At 50.1% G+C, this 18670-nt stretch overlaps 1 protein-coding gene and 2 long non-coding RNA genes across 3 annotated transcripts; 1 reads left to right on the plus strand and 2 right to left on the minus strand.

Annotated features, from left to right (window-relative positions):
* The first annotated feature begins 1914 nt into the window (after positions 1 to 1914).
* LOC124478852 (exocyst complex component 1-like) lies at positions 1915 to 13650 on the plus strand. Its single transcript, XM_047037318.1, is given in 27 exon segments — positions 1915 to 2055; positions 2531 to 2662; positions 2862 to 2992; positions 3494 to 3653; positions 4518 to 4676; positions 4679 to 4704; positions 4950 to 4973; positions 4975 to 5178; positions 5297 to 5384; positions 5387 to 5428; positions 5558 to 5667; positions 6711 to 6860; positions 7193 to 7301; positions 7817 to 7861; positions 8270 to 8338; positions 8341 to 8432; positions 10785 to 10832; positions 10834 to 10899; positions 11383 to 11465; positions 11835 to 11986; positions 11989 to 12062; positions 12252 to 12312; positions 12315 to 12394; positions 12396 to 12435; positions 12774 to 12973; positions 13147 to 13341; positions 13447 to 13650. Coding segments are annotated over 26 exon segments (2736 nt in total). The 5' UTR covers positions 1915 to 2055; positions 2531 to 2538.
* An 848-nt stretch (positions 13651 to 14498) lies between these two features.
* On the minus strand, positions 14499 to 15178 carry LOC124478753. The gene is made up of 3 exons (XR_006957266.1): positions 15169 to 15178; positions 14824 to 14967; positions 14499 to 14541 (listed from the first exon to the last, which is right to left on the minus strand). It is a non-coding gene; the product is annotated as an uncharacterized LOC124478753 (long non-coding RNA).
* Positions 15179 to 15696: 518 nt separating this feature from the next.
* Positions 15697 to 16981, minus strand: LOC124478752. The gene is made up of 5 exons (XR_006957265.1): positions 16958 to 16981; positions 16778 to 16862; positions 16282 to 16448; positions 15901 to 15987; positions 15697 to 15817 (listed from the first exon to the last, which is right to left on the minus strand). It is a non-coding gene; the product is annotated as an uncharacterized LOC124478752 (long non-coding RNA).
* Between the last annotated feature and the right edge of the window lie 1689 nt (positions 16982 to 18670).

Genomic DNA, 18670 nt, shown 5'->3' on the forward strand with positions numbered 1-18670 from the left:
GGCTTCCAAACTAGAGTGCAGAGTAGAACTTAACAATGCGTGAGCACTCCTAAAGCAGCTGCTGTGTTATGACTGTGTACAAACACACAGGTGACTAGAAAAGGGAAGCCATCACATAGTTTCCCATTTCTCCCGAGATGATCTTTATCTTCACATCACAAACACACATGGTTAGAACACAGCTCCAATTCAGTAAGACAGTAAAGGGCCACGCCAAATGTCAACCTGATAGCAACAGGCAAAAATATTCATATTTAGAAAAGACCTTTCTGATCGTTATCGCAAATAGAAAAGATGTCACGGCTTTCATCGTCACTGTGAATGTCAAAGCAGATTAAGCAGACAACGTTGTTTTCCCAGGATGCTTCCGCGCTAAAAGCCTTTCAGTTTGCAAGTCACATCTGCACGTCAGCAGCTATGTGGTGAGGGAGTCCCCCCCCCCCCCCCCTCACGCCACAAATTCACTCCCAGGAACTTCCCGCTCCCCGGGGTGTTCTGCAGTCCCCAGTGTGGAGCTCAACCTCAGTATCTCACACTTGGAAACTCAACCCAAGGTTGACAGACCAGGAAGGTTTTCACACATGCCGATGCTGCATTCACCCTTTCCTACTGCATTGATTGTGATCTAAGCAGCTCGAGGTTATTGTTTTTGTGTCAACACTTTGCCATAGCGGGCCTACGTAAGCATTGACATCTCCCCTTGACATTCTTAAAATATATAAATATGTGGACAGTGAGATAAAATACCAAAACAACAGGACCAGTCGGCGAAACATGGCCGCTGTGGCACGGACGGGAACATGCGTTGATGACAGCTAATAGCTGAGGAAGTGTGTGGGCTGTGCGCATGCACATTAAAAAGGCTACATTTTCCATGAACACCAAGAGGCAAAGCACCAATTCCAGGAAAGGGTATTAGTGGGTTTGGCTTACAAACAAACTTATTGTGCCTTTGGAGAAAACACAATGTAATATTATATGCCACATTTTCAATGTCATATTGCAGGCTGTAAATAGCACCCCCTGCCGACATTGGCAGCATTGGAAATGCTGTGTTGTTCTCTGAGGACGGCTAAGGGCACAAGTGCAGAAGAATGCAGTTTTATTCCTTGTGTTTTGGGTTCTTCTGCTGAGATGCAGGTTTTCTTTACAAGGCGTTGTAGGGTGTATAACAAACTGGTGGTGAGTGACATGCTTCTGTTTAATTAAATGGACGAGAGAGATAGAGAGAGAGAGGGAGGGAGGGAGGGAGGGAGGGAGGGAGGGAGGGGAGGGAGGGAGGGAGGGGAGAGGAGAGAGAGAGAGAGAGAGAGAGAGAGAGAGGAGAGAGAGAGAGAGAGAGAGAGAGAGAGAGAGAGAGAGAGAGAGAGAGAGAGAGAGAGAGAGAGAGAGAGAGAGAGAGAGAGAGAGAGAGAGAGAGAGAGAGAGAGAGAGAGAGAGAGACGAAAAAATCAGTCCGGTTGGCGAACTAATAATGCATGGTCTCCTCTCCCAGCGGTCGGCAGCACAGTACTGATGCCCCCTGCCGTCCTAGCTTGTGCCCAGCCTAAACCGAGGCAGTGAGTTGTGTCATTTCCTTGCGGAGTAACCCACTGTGAACGTGAGAAGTGTGCCCTGTTCGTGGTTCTGGAAAGGTTGCACGACACTTTAAAGAATGCCACGGGCACTCTGTCACCATCTCAAGAGATAGAAAAACAGTGATAAACTGCAGCGACGTTATTCATGTTCCTCTATGTGGGGATGTTAATGTTACTCCTGGGACGCACGATCAGGTCAGGAAGGGAACTGAGAATGTCATCGGCTGCAGCGCAAATAAATAAATAAATTGGCGATCACATGACACTTCCGTCATATGCGGAAACAAACCATAACCTCCTGAGCGGAAACAGGAAGCTGAGGGGAAGGGCAGGGCAGAGATGAGGCACTGTTTACCAATGAAAATATATTTTATTTTCCTACTGTGAAGAAGACGTAACGTCTTTACATGGGAACAAACAGCGGATGAAAGCACAACTTCCACTCTGATTTACGTTCTCTATTCGTGAGTCATTTCATGTACGTATTGTGCATAAAACTGAGCAAGTAATATCGTTAGGTTGTAATCTAGCTCGCTAGCAGGACCATTTCGTAGGATACAATTAAAACTGGGCTACTCAGTTTGGAGGTCTGACAGTCTGAAGTGCGAAAGATGTGCTACTCTTTCAGCAAGGTATAGCACTTAGCAGTTTGATAAAATAACCATTAGACGATGTATAGCTACCCGGCTAGCTAACGAGCTTGATTACTACCGCTCCCAAACGTTACGTTATCAAGCTCATATTACTACTAGTCTGCTTAACAACAGTCTTGACCTAAGTAGCAAGGAACCAGTCAATTATAGGTAGGAACAGCTTTGGCCGTTAGTGTGTTAACGTTTTGAAAAATAAGTGTTTCCGCTGAGATTAACTGAAAGTGATAGCTACGTTTCTGGTAGAATGACACAGGTGTCGTTATGGCGGCGTTAAGTGTGTCTTGTGTTTGCATGATTCAGGAACTACAATGACAGCCATCAAGCACGCACTCCAGAGGGACATCTTCACGCCCAATGATGAGCGTCTCCTCAGCATCGTCAACGTTTGCAAGGCGGGGAAGAAGAAGAAGAACTGCTTCCTGTGTGCAACAGGTGTGACTCTGCGACCATCTAAACAGCTGAATTCCCATAAAATCCAGAGTAATGAGATAATTTGCTGGTGGAGTACACGTGTGCCATCAACTTTTACTGCTTATGGGTTTAAATAACGTGAACGGTACAGTCCCATCGGTAAAGTATATTTTTCCCCTTCAACTGTTTTTAAATGATGGTATTGATTTGTGTGCGGCAGTGACGACAGAGAGGCCTGTTCAAGTGAAGGTTGTGAAGGTGAAGAAGTCAGACAAAGGAGACTTCTACAAGCGCCAGATGGCCTGGGAGCTGAGAGACCTGACTGAGGTGGATGCCAAAGATTCCAGCAAGGTCAGCTTCTAGAACCAATATAAGATGTATTGAACTTAGGGGAAAAAGGTCAACTTCCCTTCCTGTTGACCTAACCACCATGCTCGAATAGGGTGCAAGCCTGGGATCAATATATGTAAGATGAGCCAGGTCTGTTGATTACACATGAGCTTTTTCATGTCAAATTGTGTGAGAAGACTCCAGCAAGGACATCTACAGGAAGTGTGAGGTTAACTACAGGAAGTCCTCTGCAGATGAATGTGCTGACCTGCTTTGAGTGGGCGTGTCGTAACAGGATGAGATGGGTGTAGCTCAGTGGTAGAGAATGGTGTACAACTGAAGAGTATTTAACTGCAAATCAAGTTGTCACCGGTTCAATTCCCCCCAAGTACTTTGGATAAAAGCATCTGCTAAATGGATACATTCCATCATCGTAAATATCTTCCCCGAACCCTCCACCCATCTCCGTTCTTCTCTCACGCCCCCTCGTCCCTACGTTCTCTCCCGCGTCTGTCGCCTCAGGAGAACCCGGAGTTCGACCTTCACTTCGAGAAGGTGTACAAGTGGGTGGCCAGCAGCACGGCCGAGAAGAACTCCTTCATATCCTGCATCTGGAAGCTGAACCAGCGCTACCTGAGGAAGAAGGTGGAGTTTGTGAACGTCAGCCCCCAGCTGCTGGAAGGTAGGCAGGGGCGCCTGGGCGCAGAGCGGGGACGGTGTGTGGACCCTGCCCGTCGGAGCAGAACCCATGTCCTGTTTGCTTGTGTGTGTGTGTGTGGGCTGCTAAAGCTTCCTTTCTGACCTTTGAACTCTTAGCCGCATGGTTGTCCTTGACGAGAGGGGACTGACTTCAAACGCTATGGTTCTCTAGTGGGTCTGTACCTGGGGATGGGTGTAGCTCAGCGGTAGAGCTGACTGGAGATCAAGAGGTCGCAGGTTCAAAGCCCCACTTGTATGTCTGCTAAGTGAATACGTTATCTGTCAGTCTTAACGGTGTACCTCCCCAGGACTCGCACACAGTTGTGCATGTTGGGACCAGAGCTTAGCGTAGCATTAGCGATTATCTCTGCAGTCCCAGGCATTCATGTGAAAGCGTGCTCCCTGAAACGCCTGTATGCACGCCGACCTGTGGGGCGACTCTCTCTGCTAACCTGTCTATTCCCACCCCCTCTTCTCTTTCACACTCTCTCTGGCCAGAGCTTCCTAAAGCTGAAGGTTGGTAGAAATTCCCTTGTTTCCTGTTTCCCTCCTCATCCCGTTCTCTTGGCTTTCTATTTGCATCCTCCTCTTCCTCCTCCCGTTAATGAGAGACTGATGCTGCTCCTTGAGTGGTCTGTGATGTGACTGAATGTTGACAGTTTATTTATTTATTCTTTCGTTTTTAGAATTCATCATCATTTGTTTGATTGTGAAAGCGTTTTTCTGCATTTGTGAGCGCACAAGGCTCAGAATCTTGCCACCCCCCCGCTAACCCAGACTCCATTCACTACGTCCCGCTTCCCACGTCCCCACTTCCTGCTCACCGGCGTTCCACTTCCTGGTTTAGAATCCGTCCCCAGCGGGGAGAGCCAGAGTGTTGCCGGGGGCGACGAGGATGCGCTGGATGACTACCAGGAGCTCAACGCCAGGGAGGAGCAGGACATCTCGGGCATGATGGACGTGTGTGAGTACGCCATCTCCAACGCTGAGGCCTTCGCTGAGAAGCTGTCCGGGAGCTGCAGGTGCTGGATGGGGTGAGTGCAGCGCAGAGAGACAGGAAATGCACCAGTCCCCCCACTTCCTGGTTATCAATGATGCAAACCTGTTTTTGAAAAAGAATCCCAAATATTTTTGTAACCTTTTTGAAACATTTGGAAGAAAACATTTTTCGAACCTTTTAGAAACGTTTTTCCCCCCCAAAACTGTACTTTCTGTATGCTAATATCCGTATGTCAGTTTGGATCAAATAATAAACACCCGATCTTGTCTCCTCTGCCAGGCCAACATCCAGTCCATCATGGCCCTCAGAGAAGCAGGTGAACATCTTGATGCAGCTTCTGGACGAGGCGCTGTCAGAGGTGGACACCATCGAGGGCAAGCTGAGCAGCTACGAGGAGATGCTGCAGAGCGTCAAGGAGCAGATGGACCACATCTCCCAGAGCAACCTCCTCATCCAGATCAGCAATACCAACAACGGCAAGCTGCTGGACGAGATCCAGTTCCTGGTGGTGAGGAGGGAGGGGGGGGGGGGGGGGGGGGGGGGGGGGGGTTTACCGGGGGTCACCGGGGTTACCCAGAGGCGTTACCAGAGGAGCTGAGTGTGCTCTGTCCTGTATCCCCCCCCAGAACTACATGGACCTGTCGAAGGGCCACGTGCGAGCGCTGCAGGAGGGAGACCTGTCCTCCCCCAAGGGCATCGAGGCCTGCATCAACGCCTCGAGGCCCTGCTGCAATGCATGAATGTGGCACTCAGACCAGGTGGGGATATATGTAGGGTGTGTGTGTGTGTGTGTGTGGATGTTTTGTGAGTAGCCGTTTTTAATTGGCCCACTCTTTCACTTTGTTACTGACCCTGGCCCTCCTGCGTGTGTGTGTGTGTGTGTCCAGGCCACGAGAAGCTGATGGCAGTGAAGCAGCAGCAGCAGCTGTTCTCCGAGCTCAGAGACACCTTCGCTCGGCGCCTCACCAACCACCTCAACAACGTTTTCGTTCACCAGGTAAATCACCGTGGCGACGTGCATCTCGACCAATGACGCGTCTTTCGTTTCAGTGGCATCTCCCAGTGCCAGGTCTGTGCCCAACACACTGGGTCACTGTCGTACCATCCTCAGAAGCAGCAAGACCCTGGTCTTTGACAGCCACCTGCTCTGCTAGTATCACGCCGCTTGCCAGGACCTCACTCTGTCCCTCTTGTCAGTTACTTCGCTGCTGTCAGTACCTCACTGCTCTGCCAGTACCTCGCTCTGTCCCTCTGTCTGTACCTCACTGCTCTGTCTCTCTCTCTGTCAGTTCAACCACTTCAGTCACTTCAAAATGACCATCCCTCAGTTCTATAGGTCTTCCTGTCTGTCTCTTCCAGTGAGTACCCCCACAGCAACCACCCTGACCCCCGCCCCCCCCCCCCCCCCCCCTTCTCTAACCTCTGACCCCCTCCCCTCTACCCCAACTCACCAGTCTGACCTTTTCAAGCCATTTGTTTGGTCCTCAAGAATGCTGGCTAGAGTGTGCATGGAGTGCGTTGATCCCCACTCACGTCTTCTCACAGACTGACCCTCATGACCCCTGACCCCCTCTGGCTCCATGCTGTCCTCCCCTCTGCCTGCATGTAGCCGCTGTGCCAGGCTGGGTAGCAGCAGACAAGTGGAGAGCGTGCTGATGTGATCATCTGATTTGCCGCTGTGGGAGACTTCTCTGTTTGTGACATGCAGATTTACATCTGATACTAACCTGTTCTAGTGGTGATGTTCACCACACTGCCTCTAGCTCCAGTGACCTCACCTGGTTGGCACCCCTTGCATAAGATGTCCTCACATGAATCATTGACAGTGCAGGTGTCGATGGTGTGTGTGGTGTGTGCGGATGCTGATAATGTGTGTACAGATGCTGATGTGTTGATGGTGCATGTGGTGCAGATGGGGGGGGAGGGCTGATGCTGTGATGTTGATTGTGTGTGTGTGTGTTGACGGTGTGTGTTTGTTGATACAGTGTGTGTGTGTTTCCGATGTGTGTGTGTGTGCTGATGCCGTGTGTGTGTCTCCAGGGCCACGACCAGAGCTCCAGTCTGACTCAGCACACGGCAGAGCTGCTGCTGCCCAAACACAGCCCTCTGCACAGGGAGCTGCTGCGCTACGCCAAGCTCATGGAGTGGCTGAAGACCACCCAGAGGGAGAAGTACGAGGGCCTGTCCAGGGTGAGCCGCGCCCCCTGCCCCCCCTGCCCCCACGCCCCCCTGCCCCCACGCCCCCCGGCCTCCACGCCCCCTGCCCCCCCGGCCCCCACGCCCCCCCGCCCCCTGCCCCCACGCCCCCCGGCCTCCACGCCCCCTGCCCTCACTCCCACACACGCACACTTACATCAAGACAAGTTGTACTATTTTCAACTCCTGCGCTCCACAAACCACTCCCCCTTTTCCCCGTTTTTATGTTCTTTTAAAAAGTGAAGATAGCCTCCTGCTGGCTTCTCTCCTACTGTGAGATGTAAGCTCTCTCTTTCTCTCTCTCTCTCTCTCTCCCTCCCCCCCAGACGTACGTTGACTACATGAGCAGACTCTATGAGCGAGAAATCAAAGATTTCTTTGAGATCGCCAAGATCAAGATGGCGGGAACGACCAAGGAGGGGAAAGGGAAGTTTGGTAAGAGCTCTGACGTTTCCCACAAACTGGAGGGGGAGGGTTTTTTCGCTAGTAGGGTATAGTGGTTAGAGCTGTGATGTGGGTGTAGGTTCAAATCCCCCCCCCCTGTCTCCTCATTGCTATGAAAGCGTGTGCTAAACAGAAGGCAAAAAACGAAACAATGAATGTGGGAACCATACACAGCCGGGAAAAGCAAGGAACTCGATTGTGTTTAATAACTTGGTGTCCGTGACACTGTTTCACACGTCGTGCCTGATGTTAAAGCTCCCATGCCTCTCTCTGTCTCAGTGTGACTGTCTGAACTTCTGTTCCATGGCTTCTTAATGCCTGTGTGTGTGTGTGCTCTCTGCACCACACCCGTGACGCACACACTGCTGCGCAGCCCCGAGGTCAGCTCAGTCTGCCCTGCATGTCAAAGTGTGACCTCTGACCTCTTAACATGGCCTCCCGAGTCCTCATGCTGCATGTCTTTAACGTCTGTGTCTCTGCCGCCTGCCTTGCTAACCGGCTGACAGCCACGCTTCCTCGGAAAGAGAGCACTCTCAAACAGGAAACGGAAAGTAAGTATTCCGCCGGAACTCACCAGTAACCCCCTCCCCCCCCCCCCACTTCTCTACTTCCTGTTTCTCTCTCTCTCCTTCCTACCTTTCGCTACTTCCTGCCGCGTGTTCCTTGTTACTTCCTGCTCCTCCCTCCTTTCCTACCCTCAGTTCCTACCTACTGCCATCAGTACCCCTGCTGTCCTGTCGCTGCACATCCAGGACCCCTCCCCCCCCCCCTCTCACATAGCCACCCTCCAGCCTGTCCTTAGGCAGGCTGTCCATACAGTCAGCATGACTCACCCCAGCACTAGAACACATCCACACATTGCTCACGTCACGCGTGCCTAACACGCCGGTACTTCCCCGCCCGTGTGGCGTGCGCGACGCCTCCTCCGCTAGCTGAGCGTGTGCTTCTCCTCGCCCCAGGCCTGCACGGCAGCTCGGGGAAGCTGACCGGCTCCACGTCCAGCCTGAACAAGCTGGCGGTGCAGGGCTCCACAGCCGGCGCTCCCAGTCGTCCTCCCTGCTCGACATGGGCAACATGTCCGCCTCCGACCTGGACGTGGCCGACAGGACCAAGTTTGACAAGGTAATATTGGGAGTGTGCGTCTGTGGGATACTAATGTGTGTGTGTGTGTGTCTTACTAATATGACAGTGCCTATCTCTGTTACTAATATGACAGTGCCTATCTCTGTTACTAATATTTATGTCTGTGTGTTCCTGATAGTACAGTGTGTGTGTGTTCCTGATGGTACAGTGTGTGTGTTACTGAGGGTACAGTGTGTGTTACTGAGGGTACAGTGTGTGTGTTACTGATGGTACAGTGTGTGTTACTGAGGGTACAGTGTGTGTTACTGAGGGTACAGTGTGTGTGTGTTACTGATGGTACAGTGTGTGTGTTACTGAGGGTACAGTGTGTGTTACTGAGGGTACAGTGTGTGTGTGTTCCTGATGGTACAGTGTGTGTGTTACTGAGGGTACAGTGTGTGTTACTGAGGGTACAGTGTGTGTGTGTTACTGATGGTACAGTGTGTGTGTTACTGAGGGTACAGTGTGTGTTACTGAGGGTACAGTGTGTGTGTGTCCTGATGGTACAGTGTGTGTGTTACTGATGGTACAGTGTGTGTTACTGAGGGTACAGTGTGTGTGTGTTACTGATGTACAGTGTGTGTTACTGAGGGTACAGTGTGTGTTACTGAGGGTACAGTGTGTCACTGAGGGTACAGTGTGTTTGTGTTACTGATGGTACAGTGTGTGTGTTACTGAGGGTACAGTGTGTGTTACTGAGGGTACAGTGTGTGTGTGTTCCTGATGGTACAGTGTGTGTGTTACTGATGGTACAGTGTGTGTTACTGAGGGTACAGTGTGTGTGTGTTACTGATGGTACAGTGTGTGTTACTGAGGGTACAGTGTGTGTGTGTTACTGATGGTACAGTGTGTGTTACTGAGGGTACAGTGTGTGTGTTACTGATGGTACAGTGTGTGTTACTGAGGGTACAGTGTGTGTGTGTTACTGATGGTACAGTGTGTGTTACTGAGGGTACAGTGTGTGTTACTGAGGGTACAGTGTGTCACTGAGGGTACAGTGTGTGTGTGTTACTGATGGTACAGTGTGTGTTACTGAGGGTACAGTGTGTGTGTGTTACTGATGGTACAGTGTGTGTTACTGAGGGTACAGTGTGTGTTACTGAGGGTACAGTGTGTCACTGAGGGTACAGTGTGTTTGTGTTACTGATGGTACAGTGTGTGTGTTACTGAGGGTACAGTGTGTGTTACTGAGGGTACAGTGTGTGTGTGTTCCTGATGGTACAGTGTGTGTGTTACTGATGGTACAGTGTGTGTTACTGAGGGTACAGTGTGTGTGTGTTACTGATGGTACAGTGTGTGTTACTGAGGGTACAGTGTGTGTGTGTTACTGATGGTACAGTGTGTGTTACTGAGGGTACAGTGTGTGTGTTACTGATGGTACAGTGTGTGTTACTGAGGGTACAGTGTGTGTGTGTGTTACTGATGGTACAGTGTGTGTTACTGAGGGTACAGTGTGTGTTACTGAGGGTACAGTGTGTCACTGAGGGTACAGTGTGTGTGTGTTACTGATGGTACAGTGTGTGTTACTGAGGGTACAGTGTGTGTGTGTTACTGATGGTACAGTGTGTGTTACTGAGGGTACAGTGAGTGTTACTGAGGGTACAGTGTGTGTTACTGAGGGTACAGTGTGTCACTGAGGGTACACGTGTGTGTGTTCCTGATGGTACAGTGTGTGTGTGTTACTGATGGTACAGTGTGTGTGTTACTGAGGGTACAGTGTGTGTTACTGAGGGTACAGTGTGTGTTACTGAGGGTACAGTGTGTGTGTTCCTGATGGTACAGTGTGTGTGTACTGATGGTACAGTGTGTGTTACTGAGGGTACAGTGTGTTACTGAGGGTACAGTGTGGTCACTGAGGGTACAGTGTGTGTGTGTTACTGATGGTACAGTGTGTGTTACTGAGGGTACAGTGTGTGATACTGAGGGTACAGTGTGTGTGTGTTACTGAGGGTACAGTGTGTGTTACTGAGGGTACAGTGTGTACTGAGGGTACAGTGTGTCACTGAGGGTACAGTGTGTCACTGAGGGTACAGTGTGTGTTACTGAGGGTACAGTGTGTGTTACTGAGGGTACAGTGTGTTCTGAGGGTACAGTGTGTCACTGAGGGTACAGTGTGTGTTACTGAGGGTACAGTGTGTGTTACTGAGGGTACAGTGTGTTACTGAGGGTACAGTGTGTCACTGAGGTACAGTGTGTTACTGAGGGTACAGTGTGTCACTGAGGGTACAGTGTGTGTTACTGAGGGTACAGTGTGTCACTGAGGGTACAGTGTGTCCACTGATGGTACAGTGTGTGTTACTGAGGGTACAGTGTGTGTGTTCCTGATGGTACAGTGTGTGTGTGTGGATCCAGATCTTTGAGCAGGTGCTCAGTGAGCTGGAGCCTCTGTGTCTGGCAGAAACAAGACTTCATCAGCAAGTTCTTCAAGCTGCAGCAGAGCCCTCCACCCCTCCAGGTGGCGCCACAGGTACATAAATACCCACTCGCTCTTTTCGTTTAACGTTCGTTTTATGTATATTTATTGTGAGCTCTGTGACAGTGCCTTCACCGAGGGTACAATAATCCCCCCCCCCCCTCGTCTGTTGCAGACACAGTCCGTCATTAGCATTGTATCAACCCAAACTTTCCACCAGTGATATTGTTCCCTTCCTGCCTTTCCACATGCCCAATCCCAGGTTTCCACAGGGTCTTGAGTCTAAAAATTATGATGAAAACAGATTTTCATCCGAGGTCTTAAATTTCATGTAGGCGGGTCTAAAAAGGTTTTTACCCTCATTCATTTCCAGAAACACTAGCTGTCTTTATGGTCTTATATTTGACTTATTGAAACCTGCAGGAATCCTGGTGAAGCAACTGTAGTCTGCCTGGCGGTGAGCTGGGTATTGATATACTGTAGTTCCATGATATCAGTGTTGTGTCCTGTGGCTGATGTGGGAGGGGCTTGTTTCAGCAGGGCGAGGGGGAGGAGCTGGATGGAGGACAGCCCTCCAGGATGGCTCCCCACGGGGAGCACAGACACTCCATGTCTTCTGAGTGAGTCTCTCTCTCTCTCTCTGTCCCTCCCTCTCTCTCTGTCCCTCCCTCCCTCTCTCTCTGTCCCTCCCTCTCTCTCTGTCCCTCCCTCTCTCCTCTCTCTCTCTCAGCAGGAGACATCTTTACTCTACGCTGATGCTTCATAGTTTCAAGTTTATTTGTCATTTGTAACACGTGCAGGTACTTAGAATCCTTCGGTCCTGATCCTTTGACAATCCCCTAACCCATAATAAACAATGTAAGATTAAATAAAGATAAATACCATTTAGTACACGTCACAATATTATATATAATGAAGAATATAAGGAAAATATACTGAATAACAACTGAGAACATCCCAACAATGTTACCCCCCCCCCTCCTCCCCAGGAAGGACTTGGTGCGCCTGATGATGAACAAGATCTTCCAGAGCATCGAGACGGAGCTCCACAGCCTCATCGCCCTGGGCGACAAGATCGACAGCTTCCACTCGCTGTACATGCTGGTGAAGATGAGTCACCACGTGTGGACGGCGGAGAACGTGGACCGGCCTCCTACCTCAGCACCACCCTGGGCAACGTGCTGGTCACCGTCAAGAGGAACTTCGACAAATGCATCGTGAGTGGAAAGGGGGAGGGGTGGGTTCCTCGTTCATCGCACATCTTCACGCCTTCATCTCCCTCCCTCCTTCACCTGGCTTGTTGTGCAATCGTTCAGATCCGTCTTATGCTTGTTGTGCAGTCCGTTCAGATCCGTCTTGTTGTGCTTGTGCGGTCCGTTCAGATCCGGCTTGTTGTGCTTGTGCAGTCCGTTCAGATCCGGCAGATGGAGGAGGTGAAGATCTCCAAGAAGAGTAAGGTGGGGATCTGCCGTTCGTCACGGGCTTCGAGGAGTTTGCCGAGCTGGCGGAGACCATCTTCCGCAGCGCCGAGCGGCGCGGCGACCTGGACCAAGGCCTACGTCAAGCTGATCAGAGCTGTCTTCATGAACGGTGAGAGGGTGATTGTTTACCAAAAAAAAACAACGTACAAATATCGCATGAAAAAGTACAATGACGATAACGGATGGCTTACAATGAGTTTGTACATTTTATTAATTTAGCAGACGCTTTGATCTAAAACGACGGTGTAAATTTACTGTAACAAATCAAAGATTAGAAGTGTGTAAATCTAGCAGTTTTTTGGGGCGGTCAGTCAGTCAAGGAATGATCTGTATTTACCAGGCACAGTACATCTAACTACAGTGGGACAAATCTTCAACTGCAATATTACATAGCACAGTGCAAAAAGAATAGTGTACCTTGGTGATGACCTCACTGTCTTTCCCCAGTGGAGAAGGTGGCCAATGAGAGCCAGAAGACCCCACGTGACGTGGTGATGATGGAGAACTTCCACCACATCTTCTCCACGCTGTCGCGCCTGAAGATCTCCTGCCTGGAGGCCGAGAGGAAGGAGGCCAAGCACAAGTACACTGACCACCTGGGGTCCTACGTCATCAACTCCCTGGGCCAGCCGCTGGAGAAGCTCAACGTAAGAGGGAGGTTAGGGGTTGGGAGGGTGAGGACGGGGGTCAGGTTGAGGTCAAGGTGCTAGGATGGTGGGTTTGGGCCTGGAATGTGAGGTTGAAATGGTAGGGTCAGGGGTCGGGATGGTGAGGTTAGAAGGTCCGTGGCCATACTGACAGCGTTGTCCACATGGCGCAGCACTTCTTCGAGGGCGTGGAGGCGCGCGTGGCCCAGGGCGTGCGTGAGGAGGAGGTCAGCTACCAGCTGGCCTTCAACAAGCAGGAGCTGAGGAAGGTGATCAAGGAGTACCCTGGGAAGGAGGTGAAGAAGGGCCTGGACAACCTGTACAGGAAGGTGGACAAGCACCTGTGTGAGGAGGAGAGCCTGCTGCAGGTGAGAACATCCCATAATATGCCCCTGAATCAGCAACACGAGCTCAGCTCACCTGGGGGAGCGAGACCGATTTGACTCACCTGCATTCCCCGCGCTGTCCCCTAGGTGGTGTGGCACTCGATGCAGGACGAGTTCATCCGCCAGTACAAGCACTTCGAGGGTCTGATTGGCCGCTGCTACCCGGGGTCTGGCATCACCATGGACTTCACCATCAGGGACATGCTGGAGTACTTCTCCAGCATTGCCCAGTCCGCATTAACCACAGAGCACGTTACGACGTCATCACTGCTTATTGGTGCCCCTCGCTAAATGAAACACTACTTACCTTCTTTTACATGTCTTGACTGTAAGAGATTCACAGAATGATTCCCCCCCCGCCAAGTCCATGTTGCACACATACTAGTTTGTGTTGTAAATTGTCTAAGACCTTTAACTTAAGCAAAAACGTCCAGCAAAGTAAATTTTATAATGGAGCTTAATTGTGTGCATTATATATAGGCAGAATGTCAAATGTAAATAAACTACAAATCTCACCTTGTTTCCTGTGTACTTTGTCAGCATATAGAGCAAGTGTCTATCTGCTGTAATAGACTAAAAGTAGCTTCATAAACTTTATAAATGTGAATTGCAGCCAAGCCAACATTTGGGAGCATTAAGGGGGTGAGTATCTATATGTTAACTGACATTTGTTTGTAATTTCTCACTAGTTATTGGGCAAACTAAAGGAGGACCTTAACATTCCAGTGCCATCTAGGAGAGGCAGCAATTAATGTTAGAGAACAATAGTGTGCCTTGCTGATCGCAAGCACACCAATAAGAACTAGATAGAACTGAATTGTAATTTTGTGCATTTATTACCTTTCGAACGAGTATACCAAAGTATAGACCAGATAAAGGGGAAGATATCATCCCTGGTCGACTGGTCCACCTCCGGCTACTGGGCCAGGTTCTCTGCTGCCCGTCGTCATGCTGCTGGGGCAGGCAGGCGGGTGGAGGTTGGGGATGCCTGGGGCAGATGGGTGGGGGTTGGGGGGGCTGGGGCAGGTGGGGTGGGGGGTTAAGGGGGCCTGGGTTAAGGGGGCCTGGGGCAGGTGGGTGGGGGTCAGGGGGCCCTGGGGCCACTCCTGCAGGGGGAACTTGTCCACGTTCACCTGGGAGGGGGGGTCTGCTCCATTGTGGGCTTGCTTGTTCAAAATCCCACTAGAGACAAGACAGGAGGGCTGAGATGTAAGGCAGGACACAGTGGTGCCCCCTAGGGGTGCACCAGGGGAAACACAATGCAAAGGTACATAAATACACAATTAGTCAATTGTTTTCATTCAGCAAACGTGTTTGATTCAAGCGACGAACAGAAGAGGGGGAGGATTTGAACCTGTGACCTCTCGATCTCTGTTTAAATGCTTTAACAACTGAACGGCACCCATACCCCCACAGCGACCATGACGGTAAACTTATTGTATGAGCAGCAGAGGGGATGACTACCTGCAGGTCAGAGCTAAGGGATGAGTCTGAGGAGGAGTCCAACTCAGTGCAGGCCTCATCCACTCTCACCACCCTCTCCGTCGTCCGCAGGGGTCGGCAGTTTGGCGCCTTCTCCCTGGAGACCGTCATCTGCTTCAAACACATCTAGACACACACACAGTTTTATGTCTCATGCACCAGGATACACACACACACAGTTTTATGTCTCATGCACCAGGATACACACACACACACACACACACACACAGCTTCACACCACACACACAGATGGCTTCATAGTACTCGTACTAGGGAGGAGCTAACCCTGGCAGTTTCTGCTGAGAGGGGTTGAGTATTTCAGCTCACCTTTCTCACAGTTGAATGTCAACATCCATATAGTGACCCATATCACCAGAGGGTTCTTCTGTGAAGGAGCCTGTCCAAGCCCAACTGAAGAGAAGGAAATGGAAAACAGAACAGATACATTAAGACACGAAACACTCAGCTCAAATCCTGTGTTGAAAACAAAAACTACAGAACAGTCCTGCCAGAACCCTGGCTGTCTCTGTGCACTTACTCTGGAGCTGATGGAGCCAGACACACCTTGGTGCCCCCCCAGGCGATGCTGTGTTTCTGGGGAGGAGGGAGGGGACCCCCCTAGGAGATGCTCCGTGTAATGGGGACAGCTTCCTACACTTCTGGCTAGGGCCTCGTCTGCACCAGTGAACAGCCAGGATCTGGGCAGTCATTCCTGCTAAGGACCAATCACAGGCAGGATGCTAAGACACATTTTTTTTCTTTTTATGTTTGATGTTTAAGGATACGAGGACCTCCAGGGCAGCAGAGCCGAGAGCAGCCAGAAGCCAGGGCAGAGCTACCAGCCAGCCTCCAGGTGTCTGTGCCAGGGCAGGGTTGCCCTAACCCACACCAGGACAGCACTGCTGTACAGGACTCCAGCCAGGAAACACAACACCCCCGACCACACTCGCGCCCTGCAGAGCACCTCCCCTCTGTGCTAAAACACAGACGTTTTTCCTGGTGACTTGTGTGTCATTACATATTATTATTTTTTACATATTATAGTGATGTGTGACTCACTGCCCTGAAAAGCACCGGAAGCTTGGAGGTCCAGGCTATGACCAGGTAGAGCAGGCCAAGCACATACCCCAGGACTGCTGTCTGATCCTGGACAGAGACACAACATTCAGCTCTCAACCTTAGTGCTCCAACAGAGGCAGGAGAAGCAGTACCTGTTTTACTGACAGTTCAGCATGCCATTATGTTGGAGCTGGAAGAACAGTTTAAAAGCTATACACAAGTGCGAGGCAAGGTGCAAGCTATGAACGAGGCTACTAAAATCACATTTAACTTATTGGTTTTCAGAGTTTAATTTGTATTTGTTAAAGTGAGGCTTTTTACTTATTGTTTTTTTACTTATTGGTTTTCAGAGTTAATTGTATTTGTTAAAGTGAGACTTACTTGCACGAGATCACTCAGCAGTCGTCTCCTCATGGCGGAGTGTGTAGATGGGTTTAGGGAAAGCTGGGTGCTCAACCAGCCTCCGCATCCCAGTAACACCAGCCCGGACACGGCTTGGAGGGTTTGGTTTTGCCTCCGCCTCCTTCGCTCCATCCTCTGTCTCCTCACTGAGAAAGTTCTGCTCAGTTAATGGGTAGGCCTACGTCAACTTAGGGCAAGTACACTTTTGAAAGAGGCTGGGTAGTTCAGGTAACTGCGCATGACAACCCTAAAGTCCTGGATAATTTGTTTATAATCTTTAACTTGAAGCCAACTTCACCAGGGTATTATCTCTGTAGTCAATTTATCTCACGGACGCCTGTATCTCCGTTGCCCAGGCAAATTGTGTTGCATGAGGAAAGGGACTTTGTTTTACCGTGACAGAAGCGTCCAGTGAACAAGTTAACCATGTTATTTACTAAGGTGTAGACGTGCGCGTCCTGGTCGCATCACTTACCAGCGGACGAGTTGCAACACAATGGGAGTAAGATAGCGGCAACTTTAACCGCATCCAGAAAAACCATAAAAACTCCAAGATTAACCTCGAAAAGGTAGAGATACGAGATCGGTTCAATTTCGAGTAGTTTTTAACGCTGTCTGGACTTGACATGAAACATGCAAGTGGCTTTTTCCTCACCTGTATCGCGAGCTGGTGGGAAAGAAATAGCCCGACCATGTTGCACACGTGCCGAAGAAGCAGTATATCGAGCCACCAGCTTCGACGCCAGCATGTCTGCCGCGCACTCTTAGACAAAGTCTTGATTTGGGAAATAAAGGAAATGTGCGACAAGACCAAGCTTTCGATTACATCAAAGCGACGTCATATATTGGTAAAAGTAATATAGGAGGCTTATACTCACATGCAACAGGATGCCAGCAAGACCAAACCGCACATGCAGGCGAGGCCGATTGGAACGCAAACATTTTCATAGTTTTGAAAACAGCTGAATATTGTGTCCAGGCGCAACTGCACGTTCAAAGTACCATCTGTTTCAATCATATTTCCATTATAAACCATGTGTTTTACCATTACCAAACACGTTTGCAGTCGGCTACAAGAAAAAACGTCTGGCCCCGTTGACTGGATGAGCCTCTGTAATGCAACGCGCGCTCATTAAACACGTATAGCCAGGTGTGCCCCATCTCTTACGCATCATCAGCCTAACCTGTCAATCGTCGAGGGAAAAAATCTTCAAACGCCAGAAGTATGAATTATATAAACAATAACGACGAAACTGTAACCGAGACATTGTTGAATCACTCCTATGTTCAAAGAACTTGGACATCTATAAAGCTCTTATAGGGAGCTCCGGGTTTGTGTATACCAAGGGAGGTGAAAACCAAATAAAAACACATCCTCTGAAATATATGATTTATTTATGGAACTGTTGGAACTATGTTTAGGCATTACTCATGAACCGGAATCAAAGCATTCATCATGTGCATGTACAATGTTATAGTTTCCAAAATAATATAGTAGAAACCCTAAATAATTACAATAATTCCTAATTCAGATGAGTTTAGACCACAGAGAGCATCTGCAGTGGTGGCCTGGTACAGAGGCATGTTCTGCACGGTTGGAGGAAGTTGTCCTCAAACAGCCTGCTTAGCTCCACCCATCTCCGCTAGGGAAACAGGAAGTGGCATCCTTAGACTCGGTGGATCTCTGGGAATAACACACGTTCCACTCCACCAGGTTTGGGATATTTATAAAAAGCAGGGGCGACCCTGATCAGGCGTCCAGGTGCTTGGTGAGTCGAGCGTACTTTCTCCTTCTTGTTCCTGTTTCCGTGCTTCTTCCAGGGCTTGCCCAGGAGGGCCGCGTCGGAGCCGGGCTTTCCCGAGCCGATGGGCCCGCTGCCGGCTTGTAGCCCATGAAGGACTGGACCCCTTTGGTGAGCGCTCGCACGTTCTCCTGAAACAGAATCACATGCCTGGGGTCAGCGCGTCGGCCCTCGTACACCGGCACGACTCGGAGCAAGACACGGATACTTCTAGAGAGTTCCAGTACATTCAGCAGATGGGTTTCATTCAAAGCCACACAGCCGCGTATTTCTAAGTGCATATGGTCAAGGAATAGTGTGTTTAGCAGGCTCAGGAGCGACAGTAACTAATGTCGTGGCCCATTCCAAGACCCTGCGCCACAGCGTTTTGACCTAGACAGCTGCCTAGGACGGGCAGAAAGCGTTGGTTAAGTAAAACTGCACCTGATGGAAGAAGTTCTTGTCGACTGGGTTCTCGATCCTCCTGACGCGGTGTGTGCCGCCGTCCGTGCCGAGACGGCCGGGTCGGCCAGGCCGGCAGGAAGGCGCCATGCTGGTACTGAAGTCCTCTGCTTTGATGTGCGGGA

The sequence above is a fragment of the Hypomesus transpacificus genome, chromosome 16 (genome assembly GCF_021917145.1).
Source record: "Hypomesus transpacificus isolate Combined female chromosome 16, fHypTra1, whole genome shotgun sequence".
Classification (NCBI taxonomy): Eukaryota; Metazoa; Chordata; class Actinopteri; order Osmeriformes; family Osmeridae; genus Hypomesus; species Hypomesus transpacificus.